Genomic DNA, 22007 nt, shown 5'->3' with positions numbered 1-22007 from the left:
AAAAAGCCCTTTTTTGGCACCTTCATTTTTAGGAGTGTAGGCTACAAAAGCACAATGCCCAGTGCAAATGTTCTCACTGGCTCTTTGTTTCGGGGTTTCCTCAGCCTCTCGGCGTTGTGTGAGTGGAGGGGCTGGCTGGACATGACTGGGAAATGAGCTAATCGTTTGGTCTTTATGACCTAATTTCAGCAGGCTCAGCTTGCAGAGACAAAGGCAGAAACGCAGCGCTCCGAGCAGTTCACCGTGTCAAGCTCGCTCACACACATCTTTACTTTGAAAAGTACCTCCAGGACGAAAGACATGATTATAAATCAGGCAGCTTTAAAACTGGTGCAGTTACTGCGCCATAACTGTGGGATACTTTGAAGGCCGCCTGTGGATGACCGGTTAGCCGGTCCCTAAACATGCCTAGTTTTACTAGGTGTTAAAGGGCTTCATCCATTTAGTGGTTTATGCATCATAGTCTTGTCTGCACTCATGACTGTTTTTGCTTAAAAAGAGAGAGAGAGCAGCTAAAATCACTTTAAGGGGACTAATGGTTTGGTGACACTGTCCACTGACCATTAAAACAGCAGGACAAAATGCAAACAACTGAGAAGCTTTGTTAGGCATTTTCTAGTTCTGCAGGCAGAAGCGGGATTTTAAATTAGCCAGCAGCGCCCTCTGGTGGGAGGACGCTTTATGACGATTAACAGGACAAGCCACGTTCAGTGAATTCAAAATACGCTTATAAACCCTTATCTTCTTGAACACGGGAGGGGGCAGTGGCGGCAGGTTCCCCTCAGTCTCAGAGGGTCCTACAGATCGTCCGTCTTCTGGAACGTTCTCTGCGTCATCGCGTTCTGTATTCAACATCTTCCCATTAGAAAGACTTGGGCCTCTGCTGCTTCTGCAGACAGTAACAATCACCACACGACACTTGTTCGTGTGTATAAATTGAAAACTGAGAATGAAGGCTTTTGTCAGTAACACGTGGGAAGGCGTTTGAGAGAGAGAGAGAGAGAGAGAGAGAGAGAGATATCATACTTATGAAGGGTTCCATTCTATGCACATGCAGTGATGGGAATAAGTAATGTGACACGTTAGTTTTTGTTATTTAAGATAATTCATGTGTATATAACCACTTTACATTTACACTAATGTCTTTTGACTTTGTTCTTACTAATATGAACGTAGAACATAAAAAAAGCAAAACTGTCCAAAGGAACCCGAATACCTCCAGAATGGCAACTTTACAGAAGAAGGGTAAAATGTTCCATTTAATGTAAGTCAATGTAAAGAGATTTTATTCCAAGCCTTTTTGGAGCATTTCTATTGGTCTATTCACAAATTTTCACACAGCATCAAGGGCAGCAGGTGTGCTCAAAAGAGGTGGAAATTTAAATTAAATTAAAAATGGAGATACTTTTTTGGTTGTTTGTTTTGGACACTAATACAGAAACAATGGGAGAAAAGTATTCCGACACCACAATTTACTAACATTAATACATTATTTCAAAGCCACTGTTGGAAAATACAGCTTTGAGGGTAAGAAGCAATTATCTTCTGCAGCATTGTGGTTACCTGTTGGCCCATTCTTCTTGGCAAAATTTCTTCATTTCCTCGAGGTCATGAGAGGCCATCTGTTGGACTTTTTCCATGAGATTCAAGTCAGGAGATTGGCTAGGCCATGCAAGTACCTCCAGCTTTCTAGAAACCAGTCTTGAGTTATTTTGGCTGTGTAATTGTTGTCGTTATCTTGTTGAAACGTCCATCTTCTTCCTTTATTGGCCAGTAAAATCAAATTCTTCTCTATGTCCCAGCACATTTTATTTCATGTTTCCTTTAGTGATGTGTAACATCCCAATACTGTTTGCAGATAAGCCGCCCCGTATCTTGATGCTCCCACCTGCATACTTCACTGTGGGTCCTGTGTACTTCAGATCAGACACGCAACCCTACTTTCTACAAACATGACAAACTAAATTACTTCTGTTTTTGTTTTAATTAACCAGAGTGTATCGTTCTGAAACAGTTCTGATTTGTCAAAATGCCTTTGTGCAAATGTTAGACATGCATCTCTGTACTGAGGTTTGTATGGGGTGTAGAGCGGAGGTGATTGTGGTGCAGTTCTCTGTGTAACTGCTGTGTCTGCTGCTTTCAGGTCACCATGCAACTCACCAAGTGACTGCTGGCTTCTCTCATACCTTCCTGTCTGGGGACAAATAATTGTGGTTCCACAAACATTTACAACTGTTTATTATTGAACCAGTCGTACTGACTGTCAGTGTTGTCCTGAGAACAGCAGGAAGACCCTTCATCTTCAACAGGACTGCTACTTCTTATACAAAACCTTCCCATACTTATAATGACCCCCACAGTACCACCACAGAGTAGGTGTATTATTTGGATAGTACATCATTCTCAGCTCTACAGTGAGACTGACATGATGGTGGCATGTTAGTGTGTGTCCACCAGAGGTGGACAAAGTACACAAATCATGTACTTGAGTTAAAGTAGAGATACCCAAGGTAAAATATTACTCCAGTAAAAGTAGAAGTCCTTACTCTAGACCTCAGCTTGAGTAAAAGTACAAAAGAATTTGCCTTCAAATGTACTTAAGTATCGAAAGTAAAAGTACTAAAAGAGTAATTCTGGCTCTGATGTCCTGTTATCATTTTTGTAACAAGACTCGTTTCATGAACTCATTTCAGGTGAAAGTCCTCCAGCGTCTCTCTTGGTAAACCAGTCTTTTAATAGAACGTCATTAATTAGTGACGCTGACGTCTATTAAAATGATCATAAGCACAAAACACTGAAGGTAAACAGTTTCCATCAGGGAGAACCGAGTGGCTCTGAAATCACTTTTACATACAAGCAAAGTTTCAGATTAAGATTACTTTGTAAATTAGTTACAAGTTGAATAAAAACTGGCTTTAAACTCAGGATCACAAATAAGTTTTCCTTTACTGTGTTGATCTGTAGGCCTGTGTTCATAAACATAAACTAACAAACTAATTTACTATAAAATGAAAGTGTTTGTATGAATTCAGAAAAAAAGAAACACGCCAGTCGCGACTGCTTATGTGGACATATTTCTATATTGTGGTCTATTTACACAAAGTTAGGTTAGTTCATCATTTAGGTGACGCATGTGCTCCCAAATTTTTACGCTGCTGCGCTGACGTTGAACCGTGTGCTTGCACTGGGTCGGTATGACCAACAGGTCAAAACAAGTTCAGAACAAAGTGACCGCTGGGCCCTGATTGGTGCTCTTGCTTTGCGCTTCTTTTGTTTTGACATGTTACATTTTTATACACACAAAACCAAAAGGAACGACAGATTTCTCAAAATGTAGCGGAGTAAAAAGTCAGATATTTGACTTTGAAATGTAGTGGAGTGAAAGGAAAAAGTCGACCAAAATGGAAAAACTTAAGTAAAGTACAGATACACAAAAAAAGTACTTAAGTACAGTAACGAATTACATTTACTTAGTTACTGTCCACCACTGGTGTCCACTCACAGTCCCCCCATCAGTCACTCCTGGCTTGTTGGTCCACCTTGTAAATAACACCAGTGCTGTGCTATATATACAGAGACGAGCCAAATATAATGACCTCCTGTCGTTGATCCTCAGCACTGACCTGCCGAGACATGGATTCTACAAGACGTCTGAAAGTGCCCTGTGATATCTAGTGCTAAGACATGAGCAGCAGATCCTTTTAGTCCTGTATGTTCTTTGGTGGAGCCACCGTAGAGTGGACTTTTTGTTCCAGCCCATCCCACAGATCTTGATTAGTTTGAAATCTGAGCAACTTGGAGACCAGAGCAACATCTTAAATACTTTGTCATGCTCATCAAACCACTGGTGAACTTGGTGTGCAGTGTGGCAAAGTGTATTATCCTGCTAAAAGAGGCCATCTGGGAATAATATTGCCATGAAAAGGTATTCCGGGCCTGCAACGCAGCCCCATACAAGACAGGGTGCAATGAACAGTTGTGATGCATTCCTCCTGTAACCATCATTAAACATTTCAGTGACTTATGCCAGAGTACCCTTCTGTCGGTTTAGACCAGACAGCTTAGTCTTTGTTGCCCTTGAGCATCTGTGAGCTTCGGGTGCCCAAGAGTTAGTCAGTGCTGCTGACCGGGAGCACCCCATAAGCCTCGCCTTTTAGGAGATGCTCTGATCAAGTCATCTGGCTTGTCAAAGGCATTCAGTTCATCACATCTGCCTGTGTTTCCCACATCTGACACATCAACTATGACTGTTCACTGTTCCCACATCTAATACATCCCTGAACGTGACATGTGGTGCTGTCACAAGATAATCAACATTATTCACTTCATCTGTGACTGTTCAAAATGTTTTGCGTGTATTTAATGTAGGCTTCCCTGATTACATTTTACCACATTAATTCACTTTTTAAACATATCTTTATGAATTAAGTTTATGGACATTTATATTCATATTTATAGGTACAGAGAGAAAATACCTGTGTACATTTACAGTGGCTATATCTATCTGACATATATCAAATAGCAAAAACAACTGTCTGAATACTCGTTTCCCCTCACAGCTAGTATTTATTGTATGTATCGAAATTCAAGGTAGTTTGCTTTCAACTGAGTGGTCAGTTGGAATGAGAGCAAAACCTGGGCTTCAAAATGTTAAATCAGACATTTATTTTGCTTAAACATTTCAAATTATTTGGTATGAGCATCAATAGTATAAAGAAAAGAAACTAATATAACAGGAGGAACAAACTTTCAGAAACTGTATTGTAACCATATTCACAGGTAATGACAAAGAATTATGTAAAGTTGTTCAGCACAGTTCAAATTTCTACTTAAATTTCTGAGATAATTAATGACGTCTATTGGTTAACCAAAAGTAACGAAACAATACCAGCATTAAAATTTACAGTGCTTTGCATTCTACCGCAACACACAACAAATGATATTCAGCATATAAAAGTCTAAACAAAGTTATCCTTTATTATTGCAGATTTTAAATTGATAAGGCTTTACAAAAAATAGTAGCTTACATTTCCAATTCCTATAAGAACCAGATAATCATCCTGCCAGCAAAACAGAGAACAAAAATACAGTGCAAGATTGTCCAAACCATGTATATATACACATAATGGCATCAAACACATATTTTTGGTAAATAAATTGCAGATTTTTAGTTCATTCTTGAAAGTGAACTAAAACTTGCACATAATGGAAATAAGTACATTCATTCTCCACATGGCTGGCTCTTCCTAGAGACACCTTTAAACAGGGTTAAATGTGGAGATGCAAACAAGGTCTACTCTGTGTGCTATGAGTTTGGCCATGTCTGTATCATACTGGAGCATCAGATTAGATTAGATTTATACTATGGAACTGGACATCATTATAATTGTATTATTATGCTATAGGATGCCATAGAAATCAGTTCAACTTATTTGTGTATACATTTAACATGAGCTTATGTATATTACTGTTATTGTGTTCAATGATGTAGTCATTTTGTTGAAAACAGAATTTAAATAGGAAAAAATATCATTAAAGTGTACATAAATCACAAAAATAAAAACGCCTAATTATCAAGAAATTAGCAGTTAAAGTAGTAAAACTCTAGTGGTGCATTAAAAAAAACGCTACTGCGTCATTACATTCTGACACACTCAGTATATCCTGTTTTGTACCCTTAATATCTACCTTCTAACATGGGAGTGCATGAATTTTCAACCATGTTAAAAACATCTGTACCTCATCATTCAACAAGTCAACCTGAAAAGTTTAGATAGGTCTTGCTGGTATGCTGTGCTTTTCTCTTCCACAGACTTGCTAGCTAGCTGCTCATCTGGACTATTTAATGTAAGCTGTTATAATACACCAATTAAATCCATTTCCACAAAGATTTTCTCAAAGAATAATTAATAACCACTCCCGATGAATGAAATTATTTCAAAGTTAGCTGGGGCAGTTGTTTTAAATGGTGGTGTGAAGAAACATTGAGAAATTATTTTTGCCACTTAGTGTTTTGAAGGACAATAACCAGTCAAACCTACCAATCAACTTTTCTTCTGAATGAACAGTATCAATTTTTTCTTGTAGACATTTGATTAGCAAAGCACCATCACAGGGTTACTTTGCTTCTAGACGTCAATCAGAGTCTGTAATGGTGTGCCTTTGTACTACAGCAACATCTCAATTCTTTTCTCCCCAAACTCGACATGTGCAACAGGTTGTCAGACAGTGTTGGAGTGCAGAGACAGACAGATTGATAGAGAGACAGACAGACAGACAGACAGAAACATAGACACATAGATAGATATTTAGTGCAAGACTGGTTTGGGGGGATCCTCTGCAGGAACATACTCCTCGGGAAGGAGCTCCTGCTTGTCGTCCAGTGTAAAGACCAGCTGCTGCCTGGTCCGGCGAGAAGAGATCAGGAGCAGACCAACCAGCAGAATCATCGATATGATGGCCAGAGTCGCCACCAGGAAGAAGGCTGAGAGAGAGAGAGAGAGAGAGAGAGAGAGAGAGAGAGAGAGAGAGAGAGAGAGAGAGAGAGAGAGAGAGAGAGAGAGAGAGAGAGAGAGAGAGAGAGAGAGAGAGAGAGAGAGAGAGAGAGAGAGAGAGAGAGAGAGAGAGAGAGAGAGAGAGAGAATGAATATGAATTTGGTACCAATATTTAAGTGATACAAATTCAATTAAATTTTCCTTAAAATCGACTATGTTGATAAAATTAGCTCATTTTAATTGAAGCACTTCACTGACTATCAGATCTCACTCACGCACAGACACACTAAGCCACTTATCCTTCTGGATTGCTGGACTACCAGGATGCCAAAAAAAAGAACCAAAAAAAATCAGAACCAATGTTGTAAAGTCTTCTGTTCTTGGATTACAACCTCCACTTACGGTTGCTAAATTATTATACAGTTAATTATTTTAATGAATTTTAATGAAATGGCTCATTCTTTTCCGTTTACAGGCTGTATGTAGACCTAATATAATAAAAGAGTAGCTTTAATCGAAAGTTATTAGACACAACAGTTGTGTTTGTACTGGTAAGGACACGTCCAAACACAGACTATGGAATTCTACCATTCTGAATCAATAAACGGCTCCAACACACAGCTAGAAAACAGCTCTTAATAGATAACCAGAGGGTGGTCTGATCAAAATAAGTCCAAATGCAATGGCACATGTTTTCAACAGTGTTCGTAAATTCCCTGTTTAAAAATGTCTTCCTGTCATTCTCACAGGTGTAGCATCATAACAAACAGGCTTGGTTGTCTGCCCAGTGCATATTTGGACTTAATAAGGATTTATGCTGAGAAAACATTTATAGCTTCATTTTCCTTGTTTCTTCATCTATGAAGTGAAGCCTGTGCTTCACAACATGTTTAAAATGATACACGCAAGACGTGATGTTGATCCATAAACATTTTGGAGTTTAGAATTAAAACAACACTAAAGTAAAACAATAAAACAATACAACAAATTTCAAACATAAGTTCTTTACCAGAACTGAGAAGGATGTAACCATTTTGGTTACGTTTTTGTTCCCAGAAAAATAATGTTTTATTTTTTCATCTTTGTTCTTCAAACCAGTTCAGAGTCCTACTTAGGACCTAAAAGTGTCCAAACACTGTACATGTAAAGTAACTGCAATTTTAGAAAAATACACAGTATGTACAGTATAGTGCAGAAGCACCCAAGACAATTATATTTAAAAGCTGTTTATCCGGTCAGAATGTGTTTTTGTTTAACATTAATATTACAATAAATTCAAATAACATTAATACAATAAGCAGTGATTTTACATGTCAATGTTTCCAATGTTTAACCCTTTCCAAATCTCTCCTCATGGCATTCCAGTATGATTTGTAGCTATTGTCTAACACCTAGCCTGGCAAATCAAAACATCATTATATTAAATTAAGTGTGCTACTGATAGAATTAAGCAAATCCAAGTGACACATGAGGGCTTTGAGGAAAAATCTGGAACCAAACTTTGTTTTTCAAACTAGCTAAAAAAATTTGTTACATTTTACTGTATTTATGTTAATTTGCATCTATTCTAATGATCTATGGTGCAAAAACACACTTACTGCCAATATAAATGGATTTAAGTAATGTGCTCAATTATTTCAACAACAACAAAAAAAAATTAAGAAATCTTACAAAAATATAATAAAATCTATTTATAAATGTAACATTTACATCGACCTGTTACAAAAATAGATTTGTTCTTTTTTCCTCCAATATCTGGCTTTTTTCTGTTAGTATTCCTGTGCAAAAAGTTTCAATCCAAAATGTTGTATAGCCATTTGTAACAACTTTGGATATAAAAAGTTTAAAGAAAGAAAGAAAAAAAAAGAATAAGAGCTGACATATAATGAAAACACATTTTTATTTCTCCAATAAAGGTGGTATTAATCAAATTATCGCTTAATATTTTAATGTGTCAGCCCACTCAGAACAACATCTATCACTTACAAAAAAAAAAAAAAAAATTAAACCATTTAATTTTTTGAGTAAAGCATTTTGGAACAAAACCCTCCCTTTTCTAGTATCTTTACATCCCAGGAGTGCTCAGTGTTGGTCCTGGAGAGCTACCACCATGGAGAGTTTAGATCAAACACAGGGTTGGAGCTAAACTCTGCAGGGCAGTAGATCTCCAGGACCAGGACTGGGCACCCCTGTTACAGACCATTAGTAATGTATCACAAGAAACCCAGCACCTCACTCAAAGGTCTCGGTCTTACCTGGAGTCCAGCGAGAGCGTCCATTTCTCCCTGCAAGAAAAAAGTTTAAAACCATAAAATCAAATCAACACCCCAACAAACTTTCATTGATCCACTCGTCTAACTATACACATATGTATGTATATGTGTGTGTGTGTGTGTGTGTGTGTGTGTGTGTGTGTGTGTGTGTGTATATATATGTAATATAATGTAATATAGCAATGTAAATTCCATTAAACTACACCCTCTTACCTTGCTTGCCAGCACATTTAGACATGCATTCCTCCACACTGTCATAGCGGTTCTTGTTGCCACCGCAACCTCCATATGTAAAGGACTTGCAGGACTGAGAGCTGGGCTCAAAGTAGAACATTTGGAAAGCTGCACGGCATAGTCCAGCATCAGCCAGAGGAGTACAGGCCTCTGCATAGCACGCACGTGTGCACACACACACACACACACACACACACACACACAGAGCTATTTTAATGTTGCATTCAAATAATCAGAGTAGTCTTGCACAGCTTTCAAAGATTCCAACACGCAAACTGTCAACTGATCATCGTCAAATTGTTGAATAAAATTTATTCTTAAAAATTAACAATGTAATCATTTTCTTGTGACAGCACTGATCATGTGCTAGAGATGCCACATTACCATGGTAGTCCTCAATGTTCTCCTTATCGTCCTCTTTCTTTGATTCCACAATTTTCACTGCAAAGAAAAGAAGTAAAATTGTAACTTTAATCTGCAGGTGAAACCTGAATCCTTAGGGAAACTAATCAACATTTGGTACAAAAAAAGAAGACATGCCACAGTGTGTGAAACATTGCCTACCAGTGCAGCTTTTCATGCACTCCTCCTCGGAGCCATAGTTGTTCTTGTTGCCACGGCATCCGCCAAAAATGAACTGCTTACAGGTGCCACTTTTGTAGTAGAAACGTGGGATGGCCGCCCTGCATAGCCCAACGTCTGGATCAGCCTGACACTTCTCTGGAAATAACAGACAGTAAGATGGCATTACCACTAAATTTAAGGATAATGATTAAAAGTTACTAGTTACAAAAAACTGACAATATCAGGAGATCATAAAGCAGAAAGAAGGTTCATTTCAAGTTCGGGTCACAGATGTAGAGGATAAAGAGAAACACAAAACGAAAACCACAGTAAATGGACAACAGAAATAACCAAAAAATGTTTACCTGCAAACTCTTCTGATGTCATTTCAGACAGGGCAGTATCTGAAGATGGAGGCATGACATTGAGACACAAACAATAAGTCACCGAATAAAAACAGTAAAGCCAATCCAAAAAAGGCAAAAAATGATTATTTCATAGAGCTTTATACATTTTTGTTAACTGATATGGCCTCATTCAAATTATATTTCATAGCTGATTCTGATAAAACTGCAGAAGACATTAAATGCCTAAGACAAGAGAATTCCTCCTGTTTCAAAAAAACATAGGACATGGACAGCTCAACTTGAGTTGCAAAAATATTTGGAGATGTATATACAACTGATAAGATGAGAGTTTATTTTCACACCGACAAACACATTTGAGTAATTACACATGTTCCAGGGACAGACGGAAAACAGAACTGTGTGAACTATAAGCACACTGGGAGGAACAGGACGTGGAGAGAAATGTGACGCTACAGAGCTATCAGTGTGCAACCTTCTTAAGAAGACATGTAAAACAGCATTCCGAAAGCATTACGTGGCAGTGACAACTCAGAAGCCCAAACTATACTGAGATAATTCACACCATAATCTCCTAAACTCAGTCCAATGCAAACATTAGTCCTACCTTCCTTACAAAATAACAATATTTCTCACGTAAATATTCAAAACTGTTTACGCACATAATTTGGGATATGACCATCAATCATGCTGGTAATTGAGACATGCAGCCATTATTTTAAAGAGTATTTTTATTTATTTATTCGCTATATGCAATACAGCACAAAGCCAGCATGACTAACAATTACCTTTACTCTGCTCAGGTCCAGCCATTCTACGCTTCTGGGAATCTCGAGAGTCAACAATGACATCACCTAAGTAGAGGACAAAAACTTAAAATCAGATATTTTCATGGGAACCATTCAAGTGTTCTAAACCTTACAAAGGTCATGCAGTGTTATTGTACAAAAACAGCTTCAAGGGTGGAATGAAAAAAGCACATGTGACACAGAAGGAAATGGTTACACGATGATAAACAAGTTTGACTGACCAAATCTTCACAGAGTACGACACACATATTGATTAATCATCTGCATGTATAAACGCAAGTAATGTGAAGTGGAAACGTGGACAGGGAAATATGGATTGTCAGCATTAGTCTAAGTTTTCACCCAGGAAAGGGTTAAGGAAATAATGAATGCAGTGACAGGTGAGTCTTTTTGAACATGGCCTGTTTGAGGAAGTAATCTGCTTACAACAGAGGTCCCCTAACCGGTTATTCAACAACCAGGTGTAAGCAGAAACCACCTGCACCACAGTGTCGCACACGGTGACCGAGAAAACGTCGTCAGGCTGAGTGAGACGTCCACAGTAAAGTGTTGTGCAAACCAAGTAAAAAGGTCCAAATGATCATTGTCCTAGTTCACAATTAACTTTGACGTGTGGGGTTTACTTTCCATTTATAACACTGAACTGTTTAAAAAACATTGGTTTGGTTGGGGACTGAAAGTCACTTAAGTGAATCTCACCACATCATCAGGTCACCTACACAAACTCTACCACAACCTCAGTGGAGTTTAAGTCAACATCGTTCAAATACTGTAGCTAGAAAGGCCCAACACAGTGACCCTTACACACAGCCACCCACGGACCACAGCGTGGGCGCTTTATTATTGCCCTGCTGAGCTGGAAGAAGTTTCCTTTACTGGCTTTGTGGTTTTCTTTCACAAATTATGGTCTCCCTCTTTAGGTCCTTTGTTTTCCTTACCACACACACAGACAGAACTCGATTGGCAGGTTAAAGTTTCTCTGCAATACAGTAGCAGCCCTGGTGCCACGGTCATGAAGCACATTCAGCTTAGACTTGGTTCCTGACTAAGCTTCAGCTTCATAAAACAACAATAAGAAATGCAACCTCGGTTATCTTGTTTTATAACAGCGATTAAGTTTCTCTGTTAACCAGGATCAAACACTAAAGCTAAGGTTTAACACCCTGTCCGAAAAAATGAAAGGGTGAATTTTACAGTGTGTAGCCAATCTTATGAAACATGAGTCGAGTAGTTCATGTTTCAAAAAAGGAAAAAAAAATGATAGTAAATAAATATATAGAAAGTCAAGCATTTATAATGGCAAAAGCCAACACTATCACCACTGCTACCATGTTAGTGCTTACTGGAGTAAATGGAGTATATTAGAGCTGTTACTATCAATTATACTAGTGATCAAGGAAGATAAGGATTATTTTCGAGAATTAGTTGATCAATCAAATTAAAAATAGGCTTAACTGAACAATAACAATACACAAAGCCTTTCAAAAGCAACAGAAATAGTTTTCCATATAAAAGTTTTCTTTTAAAAGCCATTGTGGCAAAAAAGCAGAAATGTGTGTGTCCATTAGGCTTTGTTTCTTATTGTAATAGAGGGTATTAGATTTTTTTAAATATGTACTATCATGTTATTTGCAGGTCTCAGCCAGCATTTTAAGCCATGTCTATGTCAATATTTGGGGATATTTGAGAAATCGTCAATGCTGACTTGAAACGGTCATGCCATGAACATTTCACATATCATTACATAGCCCTGTGTTACTGCAGAAAGTTCCACTTTAAGAGTAGCCTGAATATCACTGCCACGATAATGCTAATTTCCACTAGCATTTCTGCAAGTATGTCAATGTAGTGTTAGCACCAAGCTAGCCGTGGCCACTTTCCCTGGGTTCAAGCCAGCCCTACTCAAGCATAGACATTTGAAGCTCGTATATGTTCAAGTGCCATATTCTTTATTTTGTGTGTTGCAGTGACTCTTTCAGTAAAGACTAACTGAATTTTACTGAAGTAGCCTGTTAGCACCAAACAAAACCACCTAGTGGATAATCTTCAGGCTGCTGAGCACGGCTTTGTAAGAACCTGCAGATAACCCGTTTAGAATTCAAAATCAAACTAATCACTAAGCACCATCATTGGGAACAATGCAATTTAAGCAATTAAATCTACTAATGAAGTAATCGACTGTTCCAGAGTCGTCCAATAGCTTGAAATCCCAAACGTAACTTGCTCTGGAGTTGGTTCTGTATTTGGAATTTGGAACATCGGAATGCAGGAACAACATGGAAATGTATGGGCTCAATGGTAAAGTAACACAGGCTGGTGTTACAAGATCCATTATAAAAATGAACCATAACCCACAACCATAAAATGAGTTGGTTTTTATAACTCTGAATAGTTAAAAACAACCCGTTGGAAAGCATAGTATGCTTGCTTACACTAGTTTCAGCAATCATACCTCAAGTAATTATACCTCAATGTAAAACATACTTGGGTTATTCTTACAAACCTAAAGATATATAATAACTAAGCCTAATGCCTACTTTCCATATTTAATGTTTTTCTTTTCTTGTGCCACATTTTTTTCTCAGTTCAGTTGCTTGGAGTGTACAAGAAAAACATCAAAGGAAAGAGATTCAACAGTAAAATGACACAAACTCATTTTCTAATTAAAGAAAAAAACATGGGTCATAAGAAACACAAAGTTGTAAACAAAAAGTTAAAACACCCCTGGTCAAATACACAGTGAACAACACACAGCTCCTACTTACTTGCCAAGTTTAACACATAGGAAAATATAGAGCATGTATATAAACCTTTTTCACAGATCAAAGGTTTTGCCAGTATGCTAAATTCAGCACATAAACAGTAACTTGTTTACTTATTTTCACTTAGAAAATCAACAAAACATGTCATTTGACCAGGAGCACCCAAACTTTTGCATATGAGGTGTGGTAAAATGGTATAAAAGCAGAAAAATAGAAACATAAATTATTTAACTTGCTATAAAATACATGAATATGTTTAAACTGAGTGATCAAGACACTAATATGAAATTGTTTGGGACAATTGTGATTCTGTGTCTGAACAGAGACACAGAATCCTTTTTGTCCCAGCCCATTAGGGACAACATGGCTGACAAAAGTCAAACAAAGCCAGACACTGAAAGATTTACCTGTTACTCCACTACAAGCTGCCTCACAGTCCCCCCCTGTTTCGAAGTTGTTGTCGTTGCCCTTACAGCCACCATAGATGAACGATTTACAAGTCTGGCTGGTGACATCGTAGTAGAATCGGGCGAAGGCAGCGCGACAAGGACCCACAGCTTTTTCATAACGGCACCTATCTGAAATGCACAGAGAGGAGGAGTGAAGGGGAGAGATAGAATCCAAGTATCTCCTACTGTTACTGATCACCTTCAACCACACGGCAAATACAGGAGAAAAAAGTCAAGGTCTATTCTGAGTGTTTTTAAACTGGATATTCAGATTAACACAGAGAGTCAGTGCTGTTTCACTGTAATGCAATTTAACTGACTGCACTTGTTTTTGCTGCATTATTTGATCATTCTTCCTGTATTGTATTTGTTGCTTGTGTTATTTTATTTACAATCAACAGCTGTGCTTCTCTAGTCATTCAGCAGGCAGGCCAAAACCAGTTAGACAAAGGCAAGAGAATGAAAGAGTTGCTTTGCTGCATTTTTTGTGTGCGTAATCCTCCTCACAGTCACACGCTTTGTCCCAGTCTTGCCTAACTAACCCTACACAGGGGCTCCCACATTAACACTGTGATGTCTGTGGGTGGGACAGCTTGAAGGGGAGGGTGGGATTGTGTTTGAGTAGGGTGGATTCAGGTATTAGGGAGCAGTATGTAGGGACAGCTATAAAAAAAAATGTATGGTTATAATGATGAATTATGTCACATTACATCAGAACATGCTCTTCTGAGCATTTCCCAGCAGCTTCATTACGAAGAGATCAAGATTAGGCCTGAAAAAGCATCAAAAAATTCTGTGGTGCTTCTGAAAAAGCTATGATTATATACTAACAATGTGGGACTTGCTGCAGGCCCTGGATGACAAAGCTGTTTTGTACAATGTCTGACGGGAACTGGCTGCTGTAATTTATGCAAATTAGCTTGTTTCCAGTATTTTCTTTTGTTCAGTAACACACCTGTACACAATTTTGTAAAGGGTCTCCAGTTACCTGAAGCACCAGAACATCTGAATGCACTCTAAGGCCTTCTGATAATGTAAGAATCTGGGATACATGTCAAATCCATGATCGTGTTACTATGCTAGGGATAAAAGGGAGTGGCTGTGAAGATAAGTCCATGATGTGTTGCTTGAATTTACTGTAAACAGTAAACGTCAGTGATCATATCACTTGAACTCAAGAAAGATAAACATTAAAAATAAACACTCTCACTCTATGTGGATCTCAGAATTGTGTAATGTGGTGAAAATGGAGAAGATCAGAAGCGTTAAGTCAGGATCCATCCAAAGATTTGATAACACTTGGAACCCTTTGTTTTTTGATTACCTAGACAAGTTGTCTTCATTGGCCCTCCCTTAAAATCATATTTCAGGGTTTAAAGTAATTACTACACATTTTTGGTACATATTTATGTGTCACTGTTTCTAATCAGTTTAATATCCTTTTCAAGTTGTTTTGAATGACTGACACTGGGATTTGATTTTTCTTTTTCTTTGTTTTGGGTTTTTTTTGTGCATTTATTTATTTAGATTTTAGCTATTTTTTTATCCTTTTTTTTTTTTTTTTTTAAACAACGGTCTTGTTTTGTCCTTTTATCTTTTCGCTGTTGTTGTGTGTGATTTCTCTTGTTATAAACCCAATAAAAAGATTATTTTAAGAAAAGGTGCTGAATGTACAGGTGTGTTAACATTCCATTAAACATTAAACACGGACCTGAAGGCTTATGAGAGCGGAGACATACAAGGAAGTGGTTGTTGACCATCATGTAATGACTAAACAACAGTGGAAATGAACACATTTGACGCCGTAGAAATGTTTTAGTGTATTTAATCGCCTCCATTTCCGTCCTCGTTCGTTATAACCGTGTTGTGTTTACCTGTGGAGTTGGAGCTGGAGCTGGTGGAGGAGCGAGGCTCGCCCAGCTCTTTGGGCTGCCGTCTCTCGGAGCTCTTCCTGTACGACCTGAACTGAGAGCTCGGCAACAAAACACAAACGTCTTTGCCCTCTTTCATGCAGTTTACCAGGAAGCACTCGGACGTGCCGTCCGCCGGGGTTCCAATTAGGGCCAGATGGCAGTCCTCCCTCCCGCAGCACTCCTCTCGGCAGCGGCCGTCCTCCTGCACCTTCGGCAGGTGAGCTGCGTAGGTGGCGCCCGCGCCCAGAGAGTCCGGTGAGAGTCCCCGGTTCACCTCCGCGTTAGAGTCCCACTCACAGCCGTCCTGCTGAGCGAGAACAGCGGCGGCACACAGGAGGTAGACGGAGGCCAAAAGACGCACCATACTGAGAGCGGAGAGCGCGAAACGACTGAGGCGATGTCTGACTGACTGTCGGTGATGGCGGCGCTAACAGGTGAACACTCACTGACTGACTGACTGACTGTCTCTCTCTCTCAGTCGCCCACAAACTTACTTCCTCGTGCACTGACGTCATTGTTTGTCTTGCATGGGGGAAAAAAACAGTAGACAAAAAGACTTCAGTCCGTTTTAAAATAAAACTAAAAAATAACGTGCAAAAAATAAAATAAAATAAGAACATGTCATAACATGTTATATACATAACATAGCAGGAGAGTTTTTGTATATATAATGAATGTATTTTTAAAAAGTGGTAAGATAGATGTGCATGTGAGAAAAGTGCATTTAACTTTAACTTGTAAAAACGCACTAGTAAGAATTAAATGGTAAAGTAATAATTTGAAGTCCAGATGAACTGATATTTTTTCGAACTTTTATTTATTCTAATAAAAAAAAATCCCCACTTTAAAATAAATTGGGACAAGCCACGAATTTGAACTAATGAGAGCTGAAGTCCTGTGCTGAAAGTCTTCTTGCTAATTTGTACTTTTGAATGTTTTTCAAATGCCACGTTTTATTTCTTCATATTTTACCTGTTCAAATAAAATTTCTGATGTCAAGAAAATGTAGATTTAAAACTGAATTGCCTTACTGTACAAAGCAGGAGTTCTCAGACAGATAGATTAAAGCAAACGTCAAGCATGTCCGATAGGAGACGTTTTAGGCTTTCATTTTTCCTGCTGTAATACCTTTGACTGAGATCAAGACAGCGTGATCGTTAGCTAATGTTGTGACTGAGCACAAATTAAAGCTGACATATTTCTTTTCAGCTTCATCGCTCCATTTACTCTCAGGGTCATAAAGAGAATTCAACCTTAAACTGTGAATTCAACTACCCTTTGGGGGCAGCCGTGGGCTGGAGGTTAGTCCATTAGTCCACGACAGTCCATGACTGAGGTGTCCTTGAGCAAGACACCTAAACCCCAATTGCTCCCTGGGCGCCGTGGATAGGGCTGCCCACCGCTCCGGGCAAGTGTGCACACTGCCCCCTATTGTGTGCGTATTCATTAGTATGTATGTGGTGTTTCACTTCACAGATGGGTTAAATGCGGAGGTGGAATTTCCCCGGTTGTGGGATTAAAAAAGTATCACTTAACTTAAAGCTTGTAGGATATTAGCACTTCTCTTTTTAAAAGCCTATTTTCTGTTAGTTGTGATACATATGACCACATTTCATCCAAACAGGTCACTTTATTTGAAAATAAGCTTTTGATTATGTGTGAAAGGGCAGTGGACTCCAGGCTCTTCACAGTCCATAGCACTGATAGTGTAATAGCCCTGGGGAAAATCAGGCTGCCTGTGCAAAATCCTTTTTACCCCTCAGCTTTGAGTGGGTTTAGAAGGATGCTGATAAGAAATCAATAACTTGCTATACACTTATTCCATCAATAAATGCATTGATACATCACTCTTTGACAATGTAATTTTATGATAGCTGCACAGTCGAATTACAGATTTGTAAACACACTTAATCATAATTATGATGATGTCTGCAATTATTCGTATGCTATTTCTATTATTATGGTATTCCTGATGTAAAATAAATGCCTTAATGTTCTTTTACATGCTGTTGATGAGTCTACCTCTTCTTTTGTTGTTCTCTCTGTGGCCTCATGGTGGCAGCACAGTCATTCATAACACAGAGGAGGTTCATGACTGACTGGACATGCTGGATGAAAATAAGCAGTTTTTATAATTCATACAATTCTGTACACATTAATACAATAGCAAGTCAAAATATAGGCCCAAGCACCAGTAATCAAGATCCAATCACTATTTTGCAAGTACTCACCGTTTTCTAACTGAGCGAGATGTGCGCAGTTGTAGAGAAATCTGTTCACCTCGTTTCAAGGTGCTATATTGTCATAATACACGAAAAGATGCGTCTCACTCATATTGAGAATTCTGAGCTATTCCTGTCACATTCACCTTCTGTAACAGTACCTGAATGCTGAATGGCTCAATTTAGCCATAAACACTAACAGGTTTTTCCTGTATGGCCTGTGTTTGTTTTCCACTTTGACATTGTGTGCAAAAAATGTACATCTATGAACAGTGTGACCAGTTACCAACATTACTGTCACAGCACACTCTATCAGAGTTTTCCATCAGTTGTTTCAAAATGGTTCAACAGACAAGTATATTATGTTTGTTGTTGATCAGACACACTACGTGGGACTTACAATCCATTTGTAGGTCTCTTCAGAGTGAAAATATGTACATGTACCATTTTTTAGGTAACAAAGTCAGAAACAGAGTCAGGAATCATGGCCTTACGAAGGTCCACAGCAGAAATGTCTTTAGATCCCCCGGAGACTCTGACAATATCGCAAAAATAAAACTAGAGCTGAAAAGTAACTTAAATACAGTGCTTGTGTTTCTTTAGGTGTGCTTTAAACAGTGCTGTAAAAATAAGCGCTAACATTATTTCCTATGGGTGGCACGGTGGCGTGGTGGGTAGCGCTGTCGCCTCACAGCGAGAAGGGCCTGGGTTCGATTCCCTGGCCGGGTGACCGGGTCCTCTCTGTGTGGAGTTTGCATGTTCTCCCTGTGTCTGTATGGGTTTCCTCCGGGTTGTCCGGTTTCCTCCCACAGTCCAAAGACATGCAGTCAGGCCAATTGGACGTGCTAAATTGCCCCTAGGTGTGAGTGACTGTCTGTCTGTCTGCCCTGCGATGGACTGGCGACCTGTCCAGGGTGTGTCCTGCCTTCTGCCCGAAGACTGCTGGGATGGGCTCCAGCATCCCCCCGCGACCCTGACGGAGAAGCGGCTTAGAAAATGGATGGATGGATGGATGGATTATTTCCTATATAGTTATATATCTGCACATTTCTGGTGTGTGTTAGGGGGTTAATTGTTTTAGATGCTCATGACACAAAGTAGGTTATACACAAAACATATGTCTGTAGTTATCTGAGGGGAGCTGAGGGTCTTGTTGTTCCCATTATAGTTGCAGGAGGTGGAGTGAATGGGCTGAAGGGTCTTTAATTCATTTTTTTTGTCACATCATTTTCAAAGGCTATTTAATTGTGTAATTTTTCTATCTGCAGCAGACTGTCCGCAGTCTCAGAGCCGCCTCGGGCCTTCTGGTCTGTGATCTTCCCAACACGGCCCCTGGCACTCAAATCCCTCAGATCCCTGGGCACTGAACCCTTTGGAATTGCCAATCGCCCATCTACTCCATTCTGCAGAGGTGCTGCAGGCATATTATTTCACATTAAATAGTTTCTCATATTATATTAGATTCCTCATATTATCTCAAGTCTAATTTTAAGATGATCAGGTGCAAAGTTATGGATTAGCTTGGAAAGTGCTTTCAGTAAACAATCGTCAGTTACGGGAAAATGAGAGGCCATGCTGTATCACCTGAATTTCATCCAATTTCATGCCCATAACACGGAATATACGGTATTTGTTTTGAGTTTTATGGTGTTTTGTTAAGGCGAATCCTGTTAAATTTGTGCTGAAAGCTGATTGGTTACTGGTTGATCATTTTTCAAATGATAAATTACGATCTCTCTTCCACCACAACCATACAGCATGCACAACTTCAACTTGATCCAACAAGCAGTTACTTATCTGCTCATCTCCTGATGATTGTGCATCATAGTGCCTAGGCTCAAAGCCATCCTGTGAATGTTGAAAGATTTTAGATTATTTCTGCTTATTTTCTCCTGAGATTATATACTCATGGCCAAGGCCTTGTTCACTCTTTAGCTCTTTTCTGAGATACATTCAAAGAGAGAGGAGTCTGGTTTTGCGCGAGTGGGAATAACTGCCCGGTGTGGTTGCAAAGATGGAGTTTCCTATAATAACACGGCAAATAGAACATTACGCGTTTGAAATATTACGTATTTTAAAGTAATTTACCGCTGAGCAGCTTTGTTCACCAATTCTTTGGGAGGTCTGTGTGCGGTGGGTAATTCCTGGGTACGTTCTGGTGCTGAAGTCCACGTTTGTGTTCACTCAGCTTTCCCCCTCCAAGGACTCATCTAACAAAGATGAGGTGCTATGAGTGAAGCAGGCCTTCCAGACCTTACTGCCTTTAGCCCCGCCCCTTATATCGCAAAAATAAAACTAGAGCTGAAAAGTAACTTAAATACAGTGCTTGTGTTTCTTTAGGTGTGCTTTAAACAGTGCTGTAAAAATAAGCGCTAACATTATTTCCTATGGGTGGCACGGTGGCGTGGTGGGTAGCGCTGTCGCCTCACAGCGAGAAGGGCCTGGGTTCGATTCCCTGGCCGGGTGACCGGGTCCTCTCTGTGTGGAGTTTGCATGTTCTCCCTGTGTCTGTATGGGTTTCTTCCGGGTTGTCCGGTTTCCTCCCACAGTCCAAAGACATGCAGTCAGGCCAATTGGACGTGCTAAATTGCCCCTAGGTGTGAGTGACTGTCTGTCTGTCTGCCCTGCGATGGACTGGCGACCTGTCCAGGGTGTGTCCTGCCTTCTGCCCGAAGACTGCTGGGATGGGCTCCAGCATCCCCCCGCGACCCTGACGGAGAAGCGGCTTAGAAAATGGATGGATGGATGGATGGATTATTTCCTATATAGTTATATATCTGCACATTTCTGCTGTGTGTTAGGGGGTTAATTGTTTTAGATGCTCATGACACAAAGTAGGTTATACACAAAACATATGTCTGTAGTTATCTGAGGGGAGCTGAGGGTCTTGTTGTTCCCATTATAGTTGCAGGAGGTGGAGTGAATGGGCTGAAGGGTCTTTAATTCATTTTTTTTGTCACATCATTTTCAAAGGCTATTTAATTGTGTAATTTTTCTATCTGCAGCAGACTGTCCGCAGTCTCAGAGCCGCCTCGGGCCTTCTGGTCTGTGATCTTCCCAACACGGCCCCTGGCACTCAAATCCCTCAGATCCCTGGGCACTGAACCCTTTGGAATTGCCAATCGCCCATCTACTCCATTCTGCAGAGGTGCTGCAGGCATATTATTTCACATTAAATAGTTTCTCATATTATATTAGATTCCTCATATTATCTCAAGTCTAATTTTAAGATGATCAGGTGCAAAGTTATGGATTAGCTTGGAAAGTGCTTTCAGTAAACAATCGTCAGTTACGGGAAAATGAGAGGCCATGCTGTATCACCTGAATTTCATCCAATTTCATGCCCATAACACGGAATATACGGTATTTGTTTTGAGTTTTATGGTGTTTTGTTAAGGCGAATCCTGTTAAATTTGTGCTGAAAGCTGATTGGTTACTGGTTGATCATTTTTCAAATGATAAATTACGATCTCTCTTCCACCACAACCATACAGCATGCACAACTTCAACTTGATCCAACAAGCAGTTACTTATCTGCTCATCTCCTGATGATTGTGCATCATAGTGCCTAGGCTCAAAGCCATCCTGTGAATGTTGAAAGATTTTAGATTATTTCTGCTTATTTTCTCCTGAGATTATATACTCATGGCCAAGGCCTTGTTCACTCTTTAGCTCTTTTCTGAGATACATTCAAAGAGAGAGGAGTCTGGTTTTGCGCGAGTGGGAATAACTGCCCGGTGTGGTTGCAAAGATGGAGTTTCCTATAATAACACGGCAAATAGAACATTACGCGTTTGAAATATTACGTATTTTAAAGTAATTTACCGCTGAGCAGCTTTGTTCACCAATTCTTTGGGAGGTCTGTGTGCGGTGGGTAATTCCTGGGTACGTTCTGGTGCTGAAGTCCACGTTTGTGTTCAC

At 39.5% G+C, this 22007-nt stretch overlaps 1 protein-coding gene across 1 annotated transcript; it reads right to left on the bottom strand.

The window, feature by feature from the left end:
* Positions 1-4645: 4645 nt before the first annotated feature.
* On the bottom strand, positions 4646-16345 carry spint2 (serine peptidase inhibitor, Kunitz type, 2). Its single transcript, XM_017694807.2, has 9 exons — positions 15826-16345; positions 13910-14080; positions 10720-10785; positions 9932-9970; positions 9567-9722; positions 9387-9443; positions 8982-9152; positions 8751-8780; positions 4646-6484 (listed from the first exon to the last, which is right to left on the bottom strand). The coding sequence occupies exons 1-9, from the start codon at positions 16226-16228 to the stop codon at positions 6309-6311; spliced, it is 1269 nt and encodes a 422-aa protein (XP_017550296.1). The 5' UTR covers positions 16229-16345; the 3' UTR covers positions 4646-6308.
* Between the last annotated feature and the right edge of the window lie 5662 nt (positions 16346-22007).

The sequence above is a fragment of the Pygocentrus nattereri genome, chromosome 17, assembly GCF_015220715.1.
Source record: "Pygocentrus nattereri isolate fPygNat1 chromosome 17, fPygNat1.pri, whole genome shotgun sequence".
Lineage (NCBI taxonomy): Eukaryota > Metazoa > Chordata > Actinopteri > Characiformes > Serrasalmidae > Pygocentrus > Pygocentrus nattereri.
This window is presented reverse-complemented; position numbering and strand designations above follow the sequence as displayed.